We start from the raw sequence: 23,041 nt of genomic DNA, 5'->3' as shown, positions 1-23,041 counted from the left end.
ATTAGAGTAAACAGGAGGATTACAGCTTTGACCAGTTGGTGTATACAGTGTCTGTTAATTTACTTAATCTTCCACATTGCTGGACTAATCTGTCGCTTTCCGGAAGTTTAGGATCTTCTTTGCCCACTCTAACAATGCTCAGGCTCCCCATAGTTTATTTTATTATATTTTTTAAACACAGCAAATTGAAGTGAGATTGTGCCATAAAATCAGAAATTGATGGCCAAAAAAAGTAAAATAACAGAAGTTTAAAAGTTGAAAGGCTCATTTTATAAACTGAGAGCACATCCAATCCAAATTTGGTGTGAAGGGCTGCTACAGTCTTCCATTTGCTATGACACAAAAATGTGTGCCAAAATCTTGTCTGTTAGATAGGAAAGTAGCACACCAAAAATGTACCCCTGTAAATTTAGGCTAAATGTATCAGTAGACTGTATGTCAATTTGTCCCAACCCTTACAAAACCAGGTCCTAAAAGAACAATTATATTTCTTCAATACCAATACAATAAAGTAAAAAATAGTGATTTTGAGGGAAAACCAATTCTATTTCAGGACATGTATAGTAATAATCTTCATGCAGGTTTCATGAAATTTAACTGTAAACTGCCTGCGTTCTTCAAATCTCTATCATACTTAAACAAAAAGCCTGATGACATTTAGCAGTCATTCTCTCAGTTCCTGCCCCTGACATTTTGTTGTTCTTGTTGTCAAATGGATGTCAGTAAAGTCTAGAGATCTATCCAGCTTATGTCTACCTAAGCAGTTAAGCCATCTTTCAGAGCACTTTTTATTTGGCCCAGTTCTACCTCAGTTCCATTTTAAGGCTTGGATTATTTTTTTTGTGTCTGTGCTGTAGTTTACCACAAAGAGCCTGTGTTACTTCTAAGATTAGCCATTTTGCAGAGCTCCACAGGTTGTTTGGAATAGAAGAGGATCTGTTTCATTGCACTTCTCAAATTCCCCTTAAGAAAAGACTTGCTTTCCTCTATACTTGACAAACTCACATTCTTAATTATATTCACAAGAAACAGCCTGCTTGTAGTTCTAAACAGAAGGGCCTTTAGGCTTTGCTGTACAAAATTTTAGTACGAAGTTCTGTGTTCATATTTATGGTTCCCCAGCTCCCAAACAGGGCTTTCTCCCCCCCACATCCCCCCACCCCTTTTCCTCATTATGTAAAACTCACATAAGGATAGAAGGGGAAGGCCCTGAGAGAGTCACTTGCAGCACAGTTGACTGTTTGTAGGTTCACGTGTCCTTTGCATACAAATTCTTGTGCATACAAGAAGTCTGGAGGACCTCAAGGCTAAGGTCAAATGCAGCTAATACTGGACAATACAAGATACTTTGAACTAATTCAAACCCAGAATTAGCAAACTTTGTAAAAAGCAACATTTTTGGGTTTCTTCATGCTAAGCGTCAGATTTTCCTGGAACAGATTTTAATGTCAGCAATGGAAACACTACCATGTCTAGCAAGTAACAAGGAGTTAGTAAAACAGAGGGAAAGCAGGACCATGACGTAAGCATACTTGACACACCATGCATAGTAATAAAATGACAGATTCAAATGAAGTGAATAAAAATTAAAAGCACACTTATTTTTATTTTTGAAAGAAAGTCAAAACACAAAAATGCTTTACCTGACAATAAAATCAAACTCTGATCCTGCAAGCATTAATACCCCAAGCAGAGTGGACACGGCTCCATCCAGCACTGGTGCAAACATGTGTTCCAATGCAAGGACAGCCCTATGGTTCCTGTCTCCCATGGCAGTTAAAAACGCCTGCAAAACAAAAAAGTCCATTTCATTAGGCATGTGTACACAACCTTCCAAACAGCTTCTCTCCTAGCATTCATAGTGTCCCATCAGTTAATTACTCCAAAGTACAGTTTATCCAAGTTATCTCAGTAGCTGGCTAACCCTTGAGAGAAGGTCTGATCTGCAATTATACCACATAGCAGCTGCTGAAATCACAAAACCAGAGTAAGCACCGATGACAGAGTCAGACCATAATAATTCTGGAAGCAATGCCTACTTGCAACAGTAACCTTTTGTCTCTGGATTTGCCTATTTCCACCTGAAAACAATTAATGTCATGGTGAAAGCACTTCAGGTGTGAAAATTGCAGGGCTACTCCTCTCATTTTCGTGGGTCCACAGCTGCTGGATTTTTTAATATTTTCATTTCACTCAAAAAACCCAAGTTTTTGGGAACTTTTAGAGCTTCAAAGCTAGCAGTTCTGTACATACAAAATTATCCTAGGAAGAGTGCTGAACATGGTAGTGTCTGAGCACAGTATGACTAGTGAACTTGCCTTCATGCCTACAACTCCTCATGAGTAAGCTTTATCAAGAACACGCAAATGCTGATGGTGTTTGTTATGAACTTGTCTACTCTGTATATGACTTAATGGTATAAGAAAACAAGAACCTGGCAGATTTCTTCCTGTGATTTCTAAGGGCTCTCTTTGATTAATTCCCTACTGGCTATTAAGAAATGTGCTGAAGCAGCTATCTTCCTCACAGTCTCTCTCCTCTAGAGTACTAGAAAAAAAACAAGGTCACAATTCACAAGGAATAGCAGAAAACTGACCCACAAGTGGATTGTGAATCACTCTTAAACTCAATTAAATTCAGCATTAAAAGTTCCAGAGCTGCCTTTTTTGTTTATACAACACTGATTTTACTATTTATATATTCCATACTTTTTATCTCCAGTGTCAATGTGAGTTTGCTTGGCATTTTACCTTCAGGCACAGGTGACCCATAAAATCCTGTAAATTAAATTTGTTTCTTCCCATTTAGAAAAAACTGGGGTTTTTTTTCTTTTTTATTCAATTTTTTCCTGTTTTGAATTTTCAATGCTAAGACACGGTAATTTCTTTCTTCCTCTTCTACACCATTAGTTTCTAACACTTCCCAAATTATTTCAAGTCCCAGCAACCTCATTTACCTTTAAAAGTCTATCTGTCTGTAGCAGCAGGGGAAAAAAGATGTCATAACTTGAGGGATCCAACCGCTCCTCTTTAATTTTACCCTACACTTCCACTGTGGTTTTTCTCAAAATGATTCTTTTCATTTACAGTGACTTTATGTGCCCTAAGCCTGTACATCATCTAAACCACTAGATAAACAGTAGAAAAATATTTTCCTACAGACTACATGCTTGTGCCCACTATTATTAGCCAATGGCTTCTGAGAAGAAGGTGCAGATTTTACAAATGGACACAAATTCAAACATGTTGACATTCAAGAAGTCCAGAAACATCAAATGACACAATACCTGATTTTGACAAACTCCCTTTGAAGAATTCTCTTCTGCAAGATAGACAATCTACATGCAAGAGGCAACAAAAATTTGTGTAACACTGATGCAACAAGGATCATGAGAGTCTGGACTGAAGCAATGTAATGCATCTCTATGTAAATGCATCAATCAGACAAACACGTATCATAGCTAATGTGCCCTCTCCTGTCTCCTGGGAAACTGACTCAATAGTTAGGAACTACCTCATCAAGATCAACTCTGTTCCATTGTGACAAATAGAAAGGTACACAAAACTGGATCATTTTGCTTCCGAGAAGTGTATCACTGACAAGAAACTGTAAGCATTTGTGATCTGAACATTGCCATTATTTTATTTTGTTTTTAAAATGCTTCTTGATTTTACGTACCAAAGCAACATGAACAGTGAATTCCACACCAATGCCAACAGAAGCAATCAGGATAACCACAGGCACTGCACTCAGCTTTATTCCAATTAGTCCCATCATGCCAAACAGCTCCACAGTCATCAGAGCCAGCACCACCACCTAGATGATTCCAAACATCTGTTAGTATCCTTTTATACTCCAGACAATGAAGAGAAAGCATTTCAAAATAACACAGTTACCATAGGACATATTCCTCAAAGCCATCCTACATTCCCAAACACATGCTGCTTTTGCCCGTTTCATTTTTCTCAATGGCAATGAATGCTGAATAGCCTGTTCTAAATTACACCCTAAGAACCAGTTAACACATAAAGCACCAGCTTTGTATTAGTTACAATCCATCAGTGAGCTGAAAACCCATTTGTTCCTCCTTATCATGGATACTCCCAACAGGTACATTTTTCTTTTTCACCCATCTTTCAGACTATCCTTCCAGAAAAACTATCTTTCATCTACTAGTATTTGAACTCTCTTTTGTAGAGCTGCAAATATAAGTGAGGATGTCTAAAGCACAGAAGAAAGTGAACACCATAATCAGCTGATGAGTCTCAGGTTACAGAGGGACTCTGAGCTTTTAAGGTATTAGGGGGGATTGACATGGACAAAGTGAACAGTAAAATATAAGAGGAAGCTTTTATTTTTCTTTTATCTACCTTGTAAAAAAACTGAGGAAAAGGGACAAGAGGAAATTTGGAGAATCAATTTTAAAAGTAGCTAAAGCCAAGCAGGAAAAAAAATAGACACACTTATAAAAGTAATGGTGGACTCTGAAAATAAATGCCTTTTCCAAAGGAAAAAAGTATGCACTACAATAAATGATTTTATAAGCTAATGAATCAAGCATAATAACATAAATTGCTTGATAAGGTGCTATGAAAAATATTCTAGACTAAACATTTACCTTTTAACATACCTGTCATATAAATGTATGTTACAAAAACTAGTAACTGTTTTATGCTTCTCTACTTCTGGCATTTTATAAACCATACAATAGTTTAAAGAATTTAAACATAGGAACATCATCATTCAATTTAACTTGAATGTTTACTGAGAGGGTTTTAGTGCCTAGCAAAAAGCATGGAGGAGTATTCTTTGCAGTTTACAATTTTATGCTCTTTCTCCTCCCATTAGTTACAGGTTTTCCACAGTGCATACCGTGCAACATAAGCATTTCACTTTTTTCCAGAAAGACTGCATTTAGAAATGGCTGGGAAAATTTACAGACAGGCTAGTCAAGCAACTGCCTTGAAAAATAGCTATGTGTGACAAAAGAAAGGAAGGAATACAGAATTAGATATTGTTTTAAATGAAGCTCTTAATTTTCCTCTGTGTCATTATTTCTTATGTTAATGTGCATTTCAGCAAGGGTAAAAGCTTATGCACTTTTCTAAGAAACCTTTAAACCTGAAAAAAAGGTAGCCAGAAGATTAAGATTATTAAAGTTTGTACCTTCAGCATGAACCCTACCCCCTCAAGTTGAATAAATATATAATGAATGATGCAATATACATACTCCACCAGAGGCCCAGACATAAACAAAACCTTCCCGACTACAGCAAGAGCTATGCTGAAAGGAATTTGACTTCAACAAAGACTCTTATAATAAACTTACAATGATCCCAGCTGTCCAGGGGTTTAGGAGGAAGAGGGCACACACCAGAAACGTGCAAGCTAAAACCACGCTAATGGATAAGAGGAGCCAGTGACGAAGTCCAATGTACTGTTCCCAGAACAGAAATGGGTAACCATTTGGGTAGCTGGAGATCCCCAGGCTGGTGTAGTTATTACAGATAGCTCTCACTTTCTCAATAGCCTCCACAAAGTCAGAAGTTTCACGCAATCCATTGAGGTAGAAAGGAAACTGAGCATATTCTATGGGCTCGGCGGCTGGAACTAGGAAAACGATAGCAGGGTTAAAATGTGCTTTTGGGAAGATGATTCACAGAGACCAAGGTTAGCAAAACACTTTGTTCTTCACAGCAAAATGCATAAAAGGTGGCAAATTTAAATTTTACGGAATTATAGTTTTAAAACTCTCCAATAAATAGAAACTGCAAACAGTATGTCAGATTACTCTATTTTATCATGCAGTGTAATGGGATGAACACAGCCTACACCAAGTTTCCTAACAGTTATATATAATTTAACAGTTATCTTTCAATCCACGCATTTAATCCCCATCAGTGTTATAGTGCTTTTTACTGAATACCTAGTCAAAAATCTCTAACTGCAACATAAGAGTAGACAATCACATAATTTGAAAACTTTATCAGAATGCTCCTGTTTCATGCAATTTCTTTGAAATCAAAGGTTATTTCCCTCAGATTAACTGAGATTCATTGACACAAAACTAGAGAAAAATTAGGCTTGAGCAGACTGGTTGTTTTTTTAAGATTTCCATCAAATATCTGGAAATTCAGAGATGCAGAGATCCACATTCTGATGGAAATTGATGGAGGAAAAAAACTCCATAATATAAAAGTAAAGGCTTACTGAGGAAATACATAACTTTTTATCCCTTAATAATATGACAAACCAACACACTCCAAATTTCTTTTTGAGTGTCATGGAAGGTCTGCTCTATGACTAGAAAAGAAAAGGTTTCTACAACAAGCTTTTGGTTACTGCCATTGTGTGTTCCAAACCCTGCACTTCATTCAGTTGACTTGCTTAACATGATTTGCCCTATTATAATCTAAACTATAAATTTTCATTAAGGCAAAACTTGGCTGACTGCCACAAAGCTCTAGGGTTTGGATACACTGAAGCATGGTTATCCAACCGCATTTCCAAGTGCACCAGTTGTCCCCTATATGCCCTCTCCCCTTCCCTACTGGTGTCCAACTAGCAATCCTTCCAATGAATTGAAAGCTGAAGAAAAGCCAGGAAAACGCCGAATGGTGTAAAGTGGGACTTCTCCCCTAGTCCCTCTAGCTCTTGTACCATATCAGTGCAGTAGCTTAGTATATGAGTTCCCTTGGTAAAAATTTCTTAGGTATTAAGAATCGAGAACAACCATGATAGAATTTCAGTAATGAAATTTCAGAATAACTTAGGCAAGATTTTAATGAAATGCCAAGGTTTCTCACACAGACGGAACTATCAGGTAACACTTAAAAAAGCAATGCTTACTATAAATTTTTAGAGCTTTAAACTGTTCTATGACTCATTATTCAACATGATAAAACCCTGCAGTGCTGTCACAGACGCAGCGGTGCTTGGATCTCCTATGCCTGCAGTGTAACACAATGTATTCACAATAAGAAAAATGCTTCTGCTTCTGAGCCCTGTGCAGCATCAAGGGCAACCGGTGCTTGAAGGAAGGAGTGGGAGCACTCACGTAAACTGCAGGACGTTAGGATGAGATGCTACTTACTCCTGAGCCGTGTTTCTGGCATGTAGTCTGCTTTGTCATGGACCCACTCGGGGCGGTGCGGGCGGATATTGGCTTGCGAGGCAGCATAGGCCACAGGGTCGTTGCTAACCCAGGCTGTCAGGTAGATGTAGAAAGCATTTGGGTTAATGATTCCATCCGCATCCACCAGACGCTGCTTAGTCAACTGCAGAATGGAAAAAAATTAGAAGCCTTTCAGAGTAAGTTCTGCTTTCAGGGCTCTTGCCATAATGCTTTCCACAAATGGCCAGGAGATGCAAGACACATATAGGAGGGTAAAAGCAAGAGAACATGAATCTTCACTTGAAGGGACTTATCAGTAAACTATTGTTTGACAACAAAAACAAAATCTAAGAAAATGCAGTGACAGTGGTTATTTATAAATTAGTGCTCATATAATATTTACAATAACACTAAATCAACAGATGGTTCCAGAATACACTGAATCAATTAAATCCAAATTCTGAAAGACTACAGCCAAGAATGAAAAACAACCAAGTTGAAGAAATATATTTAAAGACACGGAAAGAAAACCTGGCAAGAGTCCCTATACATGTCTGTGTGCAGTTAACCTCTGTTGTTAACACTGAAGGAAATGCCACCCAGTAAATGGAGGAGAGCTATAAAAATAAAACAACATCTGTATAAATTTTGCTAACACTTGCCTCCTATGACCTATGCATTCAGAAAATGCCCAGCGTCAAAAAAGCAGACGACTGCCCTGTGTTATTTGGGTCACTGTGGGCAAATGCATCTGTGGGGTAAACAGCAGTGGAATACTTTCAGAGCTCTGTTAGCCAAATCCTGCACAGCTAGAGCTCTGACAGAGGACTCCGTGGGTGAAAAGTGTTACTGGGGCTTTTTGTTTTGTTTATTTAAAATTCTGGCTCAGCTCCAGTTCCAGGTCTTTTTAATGAAATGAAAAACAACAGTGACAGCAGTTTAAAAAAAAAAAAAAAAAAAGTTAGATTCCAAGGATCTGGATTCAATTAGTCCACAGGATATGCAACAACTGTATGTCTTCAAGCTGTCTCTGGACTGCACAGTACAGCGCTCAACCCCTGTGGGTGCACCACACTTTTCTCCCTCCCAGGCACAGGAAATTATATCAGCAGCTGCAGTCCAATTGCATTTGTTCCACAGCGTACCTGGTACACTCTGCTAAACAAAATCTCACTGAAGGTTTTCTCTTCAACTCCCTTTCTTTGCCTAATTCATTGCTGAAGCTTCATTCAGACCTGACAGCATGTTGCATGTTGCTATACAGCAGTGTGTTTCACACACTACAGTAACTTTGAACAATGTACTCTGTAAATCTGTCACCTTTAATGCTGGGATGAAAAAAAGAAAGACAATAAGCAGAACTGCCAAGAAGCTCATTAAAAATACTATTTTTCTGCCTGAAAGCACAGTGAGTTGATGATGACTCTCAGAGAAGAGAATGTTATTGAAGAATTTATTCTTCAGCATTTGAAATCTAATTTTAGTGTAAGGAGTCATTCCTAATGCATTTCCACTTACAAATGGCTACAGCAAATGCAGTAATATGCTGTGGTAACCTCAGACACACTTTATTTAGTCAGCTTTAACAACTGCCATTTGTAGCTCTACAGCAGTTTAGATGCATTTAGTGATGATGGTATAAGAATATCATACTGCATGTAATCATTTCCATCTCCTTCCTCATTAATTCATCAATATCTTTTGTGTATGTTCTACTTTGCATAAATCAGTAGGAGCAAATCAAGTAATTGAAAATGTCTGGCACAGGATTAAACTCCATACACCTATGGATGCAGACAAGTATTTTTCACAATTTTCATGGAAACTGAACATGTCTGGCACGGGAGCATAAAATGCACACCACCCAGTAACAATTAAGGACTGGCATCTGCCATGTTGATTTGAACACCTTGCAACATAGGCCACAGTGCATCTGAGGAGTGGCTTCAGTAAGATCAGCAAGGCCATACTCACACCATACAGAAAGGCATAACTCATTCAGCTCCTTGAGTTACAAAAAAGATACTACAACCTTTGTAGACTTTGCACCTCCCCTCACTCCTGACGACTCGTGTATTGTTGTGTAAACCAGCACGGACTCTGATACACTACCTGGCTGATGTCAATGGGCTTTGCATGGTTGCCTGTTTGTACCAAGAGCTTGTAAGCCAAAACAGCATCGTCGGAACCATTTTTATAGTTGTTGTAGGTTATCTTCCCAGTTTCCCAGTCACTGTCAAATGCATCCTGAAGTCCTGAGGAGTCAACAGAGGCAAGGGGAAGACAGAATAAGCAGGTGAATAATCATCTTATAAACAAGTTTCAGAAGGAGAAAGAATAACGATTCCTTTTTATAACTGAATCAGGATGAAAATTATCAACCTGATGCCTCCTAAATTTGGGGCTTCACACTGTAATCTGTGGGAAGTATCAGCTTCATATTCAATATTTTGCTCAAAGAAAGACAGGGGAAAGAAAGCAAGAAAATGCAAGGGAGAAGCCTCAGGAGTCCCTAGGTTATGCAGACCAGCAAAACTGAGCTAGCAAGCTGCAGATACATTGTGCACTGGCATAAATGGCTTTGCCTCAAGTGAAATTGAAGATCTTCTCCAAGCATTCCACTTGAGAAGTCTATATGAAAGAGTTAACCTTGTTTAGAACAGAAAAGGGCTGAGCTCAGCGTTTATTCAACTTCATCACCTTGCAACCAGAGACTGGTTAAGATAAGTCTGTTACCTAGAAGGGAAACATTCTCCTTACTCACCTCTGCCTCAACAAAGCTCTGGCTGAGTGCACTGAGCCACAGAGGAGGACACACACCGCTCTCATTACTGTTTTGGGCTACTGCAGAGCACTGGGGCAATAGCTTCTACACTATAACCAGAAATTCCACTACGGGGGTTGGGGGGGAGAAAAACATACTCAAACTTTCAACTTCAAACAGCAACTCAGCTGCTCCTCAAGCACAGCGTGAGTGAACACGATTTTGTCAATTTGTTCCATCTGTTCAACTTGTGCAGCTAATACAAGTCATGGGATCTGCTGCCAGCACATGTAAAGATCACAGCCAACACCTATTCACTCTCAACTGTTATTTTCCTCCTTGCCACCCTTCAAGGGGGAGGGAATACCTCCCAGCAGAAATTTGGATCAGATTTAGTACAGGAAGCCACAGCCCAGTACAAGGAGGCTCTTTGCAAGCAGATGACAAACCGCATGTCCAGGGAAGGGAAGGAAAAGGCCGGGGGAATGGCAGTGGAGGAAATCATCGACCCACCTCACAGCTGGGCTGTGGAGCCATAATGAAAACCATGGCTGCAGACTGGATAGCTTAGCTACAGCTGTTCTGAGATAAGAGCACTGGAAGAGAAAATGCACCCGGCTGACACTGACTCCAGGACAGAGTACCCATTCCATCAACAAACTCATCCTCTCTTCCTTAGAAAACTGCCTCCCATGCTGTCTCACTAAACCATGTCTAATCATGTGAAGCTAACAGACTGAGAACTAAAGAAGCCTGCCAGATCTCTGCGTGCAGTCCTCTAGCACTGGTCCAAGAGAAGGCCAATTTGCCATCAGGTTCTGTGACATCAAAGGACTTCGAGGTTCCCTTTGAAAAAAGCTGTTTGCAGTCACCCCAGAGAGGGGAAACATGGGTTAGAGTATGCAAAAATATCAATGCATCCCTTCTGTGCCAAGTCCAGTTCCACATCAGTTTCTCACAAAGTGGCCAGGTGAGAGACTGGACTATCATTTCAGAAACACAATGACTTTGGAAAGCTAAGAGGATGCTGTCAAAAAAGCACACAGAAAAGAAGGAGGTGACCTAAGAATAGTGTAACTTCAGTAAAAAGTGTCTCGCTTCTGCAGGAGGAGCACACAAACTGGTACAATAGACAGCACATCAGGGCAGAGCTTTCACATAAACATCCCACCCCTGTCTGGGGGCTCCACAGAAACAATAACAAATAAATCCACTGACATGTGACTTTATCAATTTGAGATTGCAAAAAAGGATATGTGCTTTGAAACATTACTGCAGTAGATGAAAACTCAGCTCCCTTACGTCTCTCCCTGCTCCCCTGTTCTCACAAGTTTGATCATCCTTCAAACCCTGCTCCCTTTTACACCTTTACTCTTCAGCCAGCTTAAACACTTTATGTTTTGGGTCATTTTATCACTCTCCTTGCTGAAACTGAAAGTCTACAAAAAGAATATTAAGAAAAAACTGAAAGTTTTACTGAATTTTGGAAGAATTTAAAACTTTCAATAAGTAAAATTTTCCATTACATTTTGAAATTTGTAGTACACTTTCCTGCTCTCAAAACAAACACGTTCATAAAAATTATTTTACAATACATTTAATCTGTCATAATTGGAATTAATTATATGTTTCTGGGCAGAAAGATGAAAGTATCTTGCTGACATCTTTCTGCAGAAAAGGTATAGAAATTAAGGGGATTTAAAAAACTTTATATATGGGATTTTTTCACATCAGCAGTCACATTTGCTTACTGCTTCAGAAGAAAGTGACAACACTGAAAATTATGGGGGGTGGGGGGGTGAGGAAGAAATTCCTACTGAGTCATGCGAGCAGCTGCCACCATGAAACACCAGATAAGATTTCCCTTTGCAAAAACAAGCCTAATTAGAAGCCATCAAGGAATCCAAGCTACCTCGTTTACATTTGATCACTAATAAAAACAATGTTAACACGAACTGCCTAAATGAATGATTAGTATTAACTTTTCTTCTGTTGCATTTTCAGTAACAGAAAATACGGTAACATAAACAATACCAGAAAGCAAAATACAAAGGATCTCTGAAAAGAGCAGGGCATGAAGCAGAAGGCATACTCCATTGCTATTAGATGAGGAAGAATGTACAGCTAAACCAAGGATGCCTTCCTGGTAAAAAATGGTTTTGTTCACATGTTGCTGCATCCTTCATTCTGCTGGACAAATGTGTGTGTGTCAGAAGGCCATCTTGAGCCATTAACCTCTGGCACTGCATTCACAGTCAAGTCAGCAGGAATTAGCCATGCAGGTCAAAGCTGTTCCTGCTTCAATCATCCAGTCCTTCCAGCACATAAAGCTAGGCCAGTAGAACTGCTCCACCTCACAGAGGATTCTCCCCGAATCCAGCTTAAACCTGCACCTTGTTTGTAAATTCTGTCTTCCCTTGACTCCTTCAACACAAGCCACAGTTGGTAAGGATCAGGTGTTATCCTGCCTGTTAGCCTGGACATTTAGATAATTCCCCAACTATGACAGGCAGCTTTTGCTACAACAGTCTAGCTCCCCTCCCATAATATCAATGCCCTGTACCACTTGAAAACATATCATCTTTCTATGGATGCATCTCAATACCCTCCTCCACAGCCCCATGAATGCAGTATCACACACTATGAAGAGAGCCCTGCAACAGGGTTGTATATATTGTGACCCTCTCAGAAAAGGTGGGGAGGAGAGGCAACGATACACACATGCAAATTAATAATCATAATGATTAATTGTAAAGCTGTGTGGTCCAAAGGCCAGTCAGTGGCCTGTCACAGGGCTGGCATGTCACATGGACCACAGAAAGTCACTTCTGCTTCCTACAGTCTCCCTGACCATTCTACTACAACACTTTAGCTCCAAACAGCCTGACAGTACATCCTAGGTACCAGGAATACACACAGCTCCTCTAGTGGAAGAAAAGCAGAGGACAAATAAGGATAGGCTGGCTAATGTGGACTGGAGGGGAAAAGTAACTATGTGCTGAACTAAGTACACACTAGCAACACCCCTATGAGAAGAGCAGGTCTGCAAAGAACACACACAGCATGAGGGGACATGCAGCCCTTGGCCACACAAACACAAGAGGGACACAAAGGCTGGCAAAGAGGACAGAGAGGCACCTGAAGTGAAAGAGGCTTGGGAAGGTATGCGGTGTGCCTGATAGAGGGGCACTAGGAGTGCTCCTGGGAGCAGCACCAAGTGGGCTAGGCTCCAGCATTTCACTCTGAGCAGCCTCCAAGGGAGCAGATCCAAGGGCACCTCCTCCCGACTTTATCGCTGGCAGACTGTGCTGAGGTTGAACACTAATAAAGCTTCCTGAACACAATCTCAGATTTCCATCTCCCTCACGGACGAGTGGGGAATAGTGGAAGGGGGGGGGGGGACACCAGACACATTTTTTCCTACTGTTTTGGAGCAGAAGCAAAAAATAACCACAAAAGAAACAAAGTAAACAGCAGAGGTTAAAGAGATTTTGGAACAGCACATAGAAGGACAATTGCTTAGAATTCTAGCAAGTATAGTAAGGTTCCAATCCAGCAAATATCTAAGCTATGCTGAATTTTCTTCCTGCCAGTAATGCCTTACCTTACAGCTCAATATGCTTACGTGAGCAAAATATTTTAAGTAAAGCTTCCAGTAAGTAGACTGCAATGAATGGATCCAATGTATTTAAAAATCATTAAAAAACCCCCAAAGCTAATAGCTGAAATAGTGCTTTGCATTATTTAGCAATGCATTAAACACATGGGAAACCTAATTTTGTGTAGAGTTGTCACTTACATGCATCTGTTTTCCTAATGTTGTTCAACATATTTTCAGAAGGAATAAAATACATCCGATACTGAGAATTACCTGTATGTTCTCTAAGAATCACTGGTCATCTGTACAATTCAGTTTAAAATTTACAGTCTCACCAGGTCAGGACTTTTTTTTTTTGGCAAAAGTTTACTAGAAATTCACCCACTAGAAAAACATAGGTAGGACCATGCCCTGGGCAGGGTATGTTTGCTGTTAAATTTGCTAAGATGTAACAGGATCCTTATTTTAAATACAAACCAGTTATTTGTCTTTACACATACAATTATAGTATCTTCAATACTTTCAATTACTTGGTTTCAATATGATAATCATCATAGTACCTGAAAGGCCATGCCTTCTCTTGTCTTTCCCCACTGCATTACACTTCAGCACAGAAAAGCAGCACCACAGAACAGGTGAGTGTAGTTGATTGGAAATCTAGGCTAACCCAATCAAACACATAAACCACACTGGATTTTCTGCATGCCAGCAGTCCCAGCTGAAGCCAACAAAATTACTCAACAGTTGATAGTTTTGTCTGTCTCAGAATATATCACTGGACAGGGATTTTTCATTTACTGCGCTGAAAACACTCACCAAATATTTATTTACACAAGACACAGGGCCATCAGCTGCTTAGACATGAATGGCACAGATATAATCATTTAAACCTTCAAAACTGTCTTACTGGGGAGTAAACTTAAACACGAAGAATTTAAGTGACAATAAGTGAGTCCACAAGTAGGTTCAAAGCAGCACCTAGGCACTCTCCCTACTGCTCAGAGGCTTTAACTGTGTGACTGTGTTTGAAGAAGGCAGCAATACCACTGTGAACCACCATTCTTTCTGGCAAACTAAGAAAAGTTTCTGTGACGCTCTCTTACCTTGCAGCCAGTCTCGAAAGTAGTGCAACCACATTTTGGGGAGCTGCCTATCCTCTTCCAACAAAACATACGCCACATTGCTGAAACTTCTGTGAAGTTCATAAAGTAAGTGCTGGACATTTGGATAGTCTGCTTTCTGTGTCACAATATACATGTTGTAGAACGAAAAGTACTTGAACTGTGCAGCAATAAAGTCATATTCCCGTGTTTCCCGTGGTACAATGTCTGTGAGATCTAGTCCATCTCTCACCCGGGTAGTTCCATAAAGGCTGAGCCCAAGTAAACCCAGAAAAAGGAAAATAACCACAATCTGCAACAGGAAACAGAAACATATTTGGTTTTAGGTTTCTAAAGGAGCTAACAATTTATAATGTCATACTACAAAGCCAAATTAAAAATTAACATCCATCAGTGCTTTCAAGCTTTTATTTTTCTGGGGGTTTTTTTATGCATATATATATATACTACAAGACTAAAATCATTGGTTCTTCCTTGAAGGGGCTCTGCATTATGGACGAGAAATTTATATTGTAGTAAAGTTTAAAAGAGACTTTCATTTCCCTGTTCACAAGCTTATACACCAAACGTCACCAGAACTCTCACTCATAACATATATTTGAAGTATGTTTCTACAGCATTTGCAATCACCTGTAAAATTATTAAAAACTGTTATTTCACAAGAGTCCTATTTGTTCTTTTTATTTAATACCACTGTCAGGATAATTTTTTAACTGGGCAAGGCAGAAGTCTAATTTTGAAAAACAGGTAACAGTTACCCAATTACCTTAGCTTTTGGTTTCAGGAGGAATGGAGCATAATGCTTTTCCGCAAAAGATGAGAGTGTCCACTTCGTACAGGGCTGCTCAAGGCAATGTATACTGGAGTCTGAGAATTGGGAAAGTAAATCCCTCGTCGAGCTTGTGCTTTCTGGGCTCTGGGAGCTCAGGTTATCTTGTGTCACTGTCACTGGCTGCACAGATATTTCTGAGCGAGGCTCTGCTGTGGTGTAGTACACCTGCGTGTGAGGATCGTATTCTGTGCGCAACTGCACTGTGGACTGCATTGTAATCTGAGTTTCATGTGCAAAACCGTGGCTGCTGTATGGGGGTGGAGGGCTGTAGCAAGTATGGTCACTTTCTGCATACGCTTGAGGCTCAACCTGAATCACTCTAGTGACACACGGGCTGTAATAGAAGAGAAAAACATCTGATCGCATTGAGACAGATCTTTATTTTAATCAGGCTAGGTAGGATAACGTGCTTTCATCAGAGATTGCTTCTACTTCTCTTGGACAGTAATTCTTTTTATACAGTTATTCTGTGTAACGCTTAGATGTTAATTTCATTCTGTATGTTTATAAAATATTTATCAGACATGGCTCATAGTGTAGGCCCCTACATATGCGCAAATTTTTTTTGTCCTCCAGAAAGAAGGAAACAGCATCTGTTTCCAAATATGAAGACATTGACAAGTACACAATCACTCAATTTATTACAAATGCTCATCAGATAGCTGTACACAGTCTGAATACACAGGAAGTTTGTGATTTTGTATCTCTGCACCCATGCTGAGAATTAAGATACTTAGATGAAGAGGCAAATGCATGACATAGTTCTTCTGTTTAGAACAAATGCAGTAACTTAAATAATATTTGGGCTTTCTGGATAAGATCTCAGACTTTTGGAAGGCAGGTGGAAACCACTTACCATACTTGACGAAGTATTTCATAAATCAGGAAAACATTAAAGTATTAATTAAAGGATTCATTCCTAGGAAGGGCGGGCCACAGGAAGAGACAAAATCACAAAAGTAATTGAAGTATTCTCTTTATTTTAGATTAGGTTAGCTCTATGCAAGACTCTAACATATACCTAGTTTATATTGAAAAATTATAATTATCACAGACAAACCTATTCCTGTACATGAGAAATGACAAATGGATAATAGTAAACAGAATCAGTTATTTTTCACCAAGTGCACAAATCCTACAAAAATAAGAGGAATGCAGAATGTTGCCTATGTAGCCAAAGCAAGCTCTCACTACCTGCATTTCTTCACATGGAAAGGGGTTGATTCTGATGTACATTTGGAGCAGCTTTACATGAGAGAAAAATGGAAGGCCTGAGTGCCCTGAATTCCTGAGAATCAGACCTACAAGACTTAATACTGTTCTCTGAAACTATGACTGAATAAGAAATAGCTTGGGATCCACTCACTGTTTTAATCAATCCTGCAGAAACAAATTTAGGAAAATGCTTTCTTCCTTTCACATTAAAATATCAAACTATCAGCTCCTGGATGCCTGTCAAAGACTAAGACATGCCAATGCAGATTCTGCACATCCTGGTGATGACAGTAGGAGTATATGTGTAGAAATGTAGTTCACCCTCTTCACTGCAGTCAAAAGCAAAAACTAAGGCAGAAAAGACATTTCATTTCCAAGCAGCAGCTCCACTGATGACAGCAGACTCCTAACCCCCATTCTAGGCTCAGAGTTAGCTGTGTATCAATGAGAGTATGTTTGTACACACTTCAGAATGCCAGTATTGCCATTCTACACTACTACTGCAGCCACGAAGGACACTTTATCAAGCATTGTCCTGTAATGGTAGTGATCATTCCTACCTTTAAAAGGTACCATGAGTCCTATGAAAAACTCATCTAAGGGGAAGTAATTTCACAGTTTATTTGTTTAGGTTAAAAGGCGTAAAAGCATAAAAATTAACACATAAGTCAGGCTTCTCAGTATCCTGAGTTACGTACAGCTCTCCAAGTTTAGCCAGTACTTGCACTGGACACCTTGCAGTAACTCATTCTAAAAATACTTCAAGATATTCCTAAATAGCAGATCTTTCATCTGCTTTCAAAAAGTTGTTCTCCAGCAGTAAACATGGACATATGTAGGAATGAAGGTGTGGGGGAGAGGGAATTCGGGGAAGAGAAGGCGACAGCTGCATTTCAGCTTTTCCCTTCAGGCAGGTAAAACACAAGGTAGCAAATGTAAGCCAGTCACTACAAATTAAATCATAACAGTAACATGCTGACCCTACTTTAATGAAGAACTCCCACTCCTGACAAGGAATAGATGCACTGATTGGTGACCACAGAAAGGACAAAGCTACTGCTCACTCTCACCTTGTAAAACAGCAAAATATGTCCAGTCTCCTGTCTTCTCGACGATAAAGGTCCATGCTCAGGATAGCAGGGAAAATCAGCAGAACCATAGCAAAATTGAACACCACCACAACTGCTGCCTAAAGACAATCACAGGATGAGTAATGCTGCTGAACTTCACACAGGGCATCAGCTATACAGAGCACAAAAATCCCTTTCAGTTCTCATCCCCATTTACCATTGCAACCCATCTGATGCTTCAGGCTCTTGCCTGAGCAAACAGAGACATATATTTTTACATTCCCATTTCATTACGGTAGGACTATTGTGGTGAATTTACTTATTTTAATACTCAACCTTGTATTATTATAATACATCTGTGCCTGGGTATGTGGTGATTATTTTTAAAGTAGAAAAACAGTCTGTTGATTTAGTAACCGTATTTTTACATAAAATTCTTACATATTTAGAGTCTTAAGGCAAAATAAAATGGAAGCAAACCTTAAACTATAACTGAAGGTCTTACATTTATGGGATCTGAAGCAATTTAATTATCACAATAATATTAAAGCATGTTATTAAATCAGAAAAGAAGATTTCATTAAATTTTTTAAAAACAGATCAGTTTAGTGAAACACTATGTATTTTATGGTCTTACTTAAAAGTTTAGCCAAGAAAGAGCAGTATTTTGCATTTACCAGGTCTTATTTTTAAAGGAAAATAAAACTTAAACTAACACCACATAGCAAATATATGTATTAATATGCCTGTGTGTAACAGAGCTTGATTTATGAGCCAGTCTACCAAAATGAGTCTTAAATTGGAACAAGAATACTCGAATTAATTTGTAAAGCAAGTATCACATAATGAAAAAAACAACCTCCACGCCCACCCCCTTTCAAACCATACTCCAAATCCTTTCCCACACAGAGATTCCCAGAGAATTTCCATAAACATATGTGGTGCAGCATCTATCATTATTATTGATAGCATTTATTTATAAAGCAGAGTTTTTAGGAGCCCTAGCCATCACAAAGAGAAAGCTGGACACTGGGAACTGGAGGGCAGTTATAAGAGTAGAAGAAACACTGAGGAAAAAATAGTTCACCAACCAATGAAAAGAAAAAAACCCTTTGAAAACCTTATGCTTTACCCATTTGGTAAGCAGTAGCCATCTCAATAGTAGCCCAATTCCATGTTAAGCTACCCATATATAAACTATCAAATGCCTCCACCCGTAACTTCTGAAATTAAGACCATATTAACCCAAGGAGTCATTAAGAAGAAAAGTTGGTCTACAAAAATGGCCCAACATAAATGTGATTTTTTTTTTTTCAAAAGAAATATATGGTTTCTTTTGATCTTGAGAGATCAGACCTCAAAACTGGCAGTACAAATGATGCAATATCCAAAATCCATGTTTTAAAAATTCTTGAGTTGCTTTTCAATTAAATTACATAAATTGCTTAGATTCATCTGTGAAAATCGAAGCAATAACACATTGAATGATTTTTACAGCTTTGAAATTGTCAGAATATAATAAAAATCTTGGATATTGCTTATTTTCTAGTAATTTCAACCATAACTATACTGCATACAAAAGCTGTTTTTATTGCTGTTTCTCTTTTTTGGTCTCCAGCCTGCTTGAAGTAAGATTTTAGTACTGCTGGTAGTGTGTAGACATGGCTACTAAAACAGAATTTACCTGGTACTTGAAGCCAAATTAGTATTCAGTAATCTTTGCGAGAAAAGATCCAAAGATTATTTTATGATTTATAAATAATCACACAGAAAGGTATGCAAGGTCATAGCCAAGACTTTAAAACTAAGTGATTTGCTTTTGATCTGCTCTAGAATAAATTCAGTCTGTCAGAAAAACAAATGGCTGCTGTTGAAAGAAAGGTGTTTGTTGGACCTCATTCTTACAATAGTTTTCTTTGCTGGTGCTAAACCAAAAAATGGTTGAATCGTCCATATAATATGAATAAATAGTACTATTAGATCTTGTATCAAGGATCAGGTAAGATTTACTGAGATTTGCAAAAAATAGCTGAGGTCTGACTCAGTAATTCTTATTCCTCTCAGCATGGCTGAAAGACTAACAGAAGTCCTCTGTTTCTGCTCTGTAAACTGCAAATACTTCACACCATATCAGTTCCCTCTCTAGACCCCAACATCCTTGAATCTCCAATACTACTAGATCTGAAAAGTAATACTCAGCTGCATGGTAGAGATGCCATTAAAGTCTGCTGACATTTGGTTTTTTTAGGAAGCATCAAAACTAACCCAACAACACACAGTAAATTTGCCTACTTACATCTCTTTTTAGAACAAATAGATTCTCCACTGTGCCATCCTAGTATAGATGTACTAACCACCCTGCAAGTAAAATATTTCAAAGCAATCTCTGTTCTGGTTTTAATTTAAATAGATTCCTAGAGCTTAATAGTGCACTTCCTATATAATGCACACTCTCACCCACCTTAACCCAGTGTTACAGGATTAACAGTTCTCAGTTTTCACAACTAAGCAAGTTCTTGTATGAATTCTAATTTGTTGTCCCATCAAAAGATAACCCACCCTGTGACTTGATAAGGAGAGGGAAGGACAAATTCACACTGAGGAGCGATTCAGTCCCTGACCTAATGCATCTGCCTCTGCTTCCCTCCCAATGCCATTCATACACACAGTGCTGTGGAATGGGAAAGTGTGAGAACTGAGATCGTGACAACAGCCACAATCTGTAAAAGGAACAAGGAACTGTGGCAGCAGAGCTTCCTGATTATAGGCAGCACCCAGTCTGAAAGTATGCTTAGGATTTCCCGGAACAGGGCATCTTCTCTCACACCTTCAGAGACCAATGGTCAAATGGAGAGAAAAAGGCCTCAGACCTTTACCTCAGGAAATTAACAAAGGTAAGATAGTCCAGAAGGAATAAAAAGGGACCTACTGAAGGGTGTAAAATGAAGGCATTCAATGAAATGAGATCAGAGAGCAGTAAAAAAATTCCATTAATCAGAAAAAATTATGTCGGTCACTTCCTGAGAAACACACTACGGTTTTTGCATCTTTTCATAATGCACAGCCCAAAAATATTATTGCTGCTGCAACTGTTAACAGAGACAGAAGAATGGCAGTCTGTGCTGGAGGCAGCAAGGGAGCAGGGAGCCAGGCTGGTAGGTATGTGCTGGGGCCCCGCTGAAGTATGTGCTGCTATGTGCCATTCCTGGCAGCCCACCCAAGGAGAGCGGGTGTGCTGCATAGCCAGAGGTGATGAACAGATGAGGAGGTCTGTCAGGAAAACTTCCACCCTCCTGCTCCCTCTCTGCAACTCCCTCCTGACACGCTGCAGGCTCAGATCCTTGTCCCCTGCCCCCTTTTCCCTTAGGCTTTAATTCCGCTTGTTAAATTCTCATGTCAGGGGCAGGGAAAGGTAAATTATGTGGATAAAGGTGGGGGACGAACCACTTCAGCAGAGTAAGATAATGGAATGAGCTTAAAAACTACATTCTTTCCCTCCAGAAACTCACCACTGCCACCTGGTAATGGACTTCTACATTTAAGATAAAAACCTGTCATTCTTGTGGTCACTGGGAAGAGTTCCACCTCTGCTCATCAGTGGATCCACACCACTCCTCTGCTGTTAGGGAAGGAAGTTTCTGATGTAAGAAAGAAGAGGTCGACAATTTTGTTTACCTTATCTTTCCTGGGCAGAATTTGCTGTGTGACAGTCTTTGAACATCTGTCTTAGGAAATAGTACAGCCCAGAGGTAGTTACATTTAGCCTCAACTTCCTTCACTTTTAACAAAGAGCTATGTTTAAGACATTCCTACTCCAAGCTTCAAAACTTTCAGCGGATTTCTCAAATAACCTCTTCCTTCACCACCATTTTAAGAAACAAAACACATCTGAAAATTCAGGACCTACTTGTTCAGAGTCCTGAATACTCTTAAAAGTAATACTTATGACCGAGTATTTGGGTCATATTCAGCAATCTCAAAGCCCTAAAACTGCTTAAATAGGAGGCTAATAAGACCAACAAATAAAAAAAACCCCACAAATTAGAACAGCAGAAGAGCTCAAACAGTCTCTCCTCATGCATGCAATTAACTTCAAAGATCTCACTTTCAAAAGAACTAAATTCCACTTTGTAAATTTTGGAAAGAGCTAACCCTTGCAGACTCCTAAGACAGCATCACACTTGAAGTGTTTGAGTAAACAACCAACTCAGAGATATCAATGAACTGCTTTAGCTGGCAGAATATGACAGAAGCTGACACAGGAGAAGGCCCTGATCTGCAAAACATGACTTCCTAACTACAAGTTTGTCTTGCAGATACAGGAAATGGTTTACTCTCCCTCAGCAGCCAGGTTATTTTACCAATACTGGGTCTCAAAATTATGGAAAGGTTGACAATTAACTTGTAATGTCTTAAGAAAAGTGAAGGAAGAGCAAAACAAGGTCAAGAGCAATTATTTTTCAAGCCCCTCTGTGAAAAATTCACTATCTAGATAAGAAGATGGTAGTATCTGTGAAAAGTAAATGCAGCAGTATTTTATTGCTTTTTAAGTTCTGCTAGGAAGCCATCCAAGTCGACAAGGACTACTTGTTTAAACAAGTCTGACTAAGAGGGAAAGAGAGGAAGGAGACTGTAAATAAAAAAATCCATACATACATATGGACCACCCACCAAAACTGCCATGGTTCTCTGATTCCAAGTACTGAGATCAAAGTATCACCCGATTTTGATTTTACCTGGTGAAGCTACACAAAGCCACTAGTACATGCTCCTTTCTAACAACAAAGGATTTCATTTCAGTGTTTGCTAACTTGTAAGTGTATCAGTCATATATGTAGCTCTGACATCGAGTACCCAGTATAAGTCCCCTTCTTTGCATGTTTCACCTCTTATATACATATCCAGGGCTACTGCTGCAGCAAAGACAATTACCAAGTGAGAAAAGTTTGAGCAATTCAAACCCTAACTTCTGGACACTCATGTGGGTTCCTACACATAGTAATCGCTGCCTTATAAAAGAATTTATGTTTTTATTCTGAATAATATCAACATGTTCATACAATAGTATAAAATGTTGAAATCTCACTGTAAACTTTTTGTTTGTCATTTTGCTATACAGATTTGGTTCCAAAATTTCAGCCTCAGCCTGTAGCATGGCAGTAGGCAAAAACAGATTACTTTAAGACAGGCATACCTAAGTTAACTGATTACAGTAGCAATTACAGTTGTTGTCGCACATATGTTCCAAAGGCAACCTGTCACATTCTGATGTTGAAGAGTGAAATTTAAAAAAAAAAAAAAAAAAAGCAAAATTTCATCAGCTAAGA

At 39.1% G+C, this 23,041-nt stretch overlaps 1 protein-coding gene across 2 annotated transcripts in view; it reads right to left on the bottom strand.

Annotated features, from left to right (window-relative positions):
• PTCH1 (patched 1) overlaps positions 1-23,041 on the bottom strand; it is a 64,226-nt gene that overhangs the window by 6,222 nt on the left and 34,963 nt on the right. For both annotated transcript variants that reach the window (XM_079330929.1, XM_079330930.1), the window contains 8 exons: positions 17,715-17,833; positions 15,364-15,763; positions 14,580-14,889; positions 9,227-9,369; positions 7,094-7,277; positions 5,330-5,610; positions 3,679-3,816; positions 1,644-1,786 (listed from right to left, as the gene is read on the bottom strand). In XM_079330929.1, the coding sequence (XP_079187055.1) occupies positions 1,644-1,786; positions 3,679-3,816; positions 5,330-5,610; positions 7,094-7,277; positions 9,227-9,369; positions 14,580-14,889; positions 15,364-15,763; positions 17,715-17,833 (1,718 nt within the window). The remainder of the gene's footprint in view (positions 1-1,643; positions 1,787-3,678; positions 3,817-5,329; positions 5,611-7,093; positions 7,278-9,226; positions 9,370-14,579; positions 14,890-15,363; positions 15,764-17,714; positions 17,834-23,041) is intronic.

The sequence above is a fragment of the Erithacus rubecula genome (genome assembly GCF_903797595.1).
Source record: "Erithacus rubecula genome assembly, contig: SUPER_Z_unloc_2, whole genome shotgun sequence".
Classification (NCBI taxonomy): domain Eukaryota; kingdom Metazoa; phylum Chordata; class Aves; order Passeriformes; family Muscicapidae; genus Erithacus; species Erithacus rubecula.
Note: the sequence above shows the minus strand (reverse complement) of the source record. Positions and strands in the feature narration are given on the sequence as shown.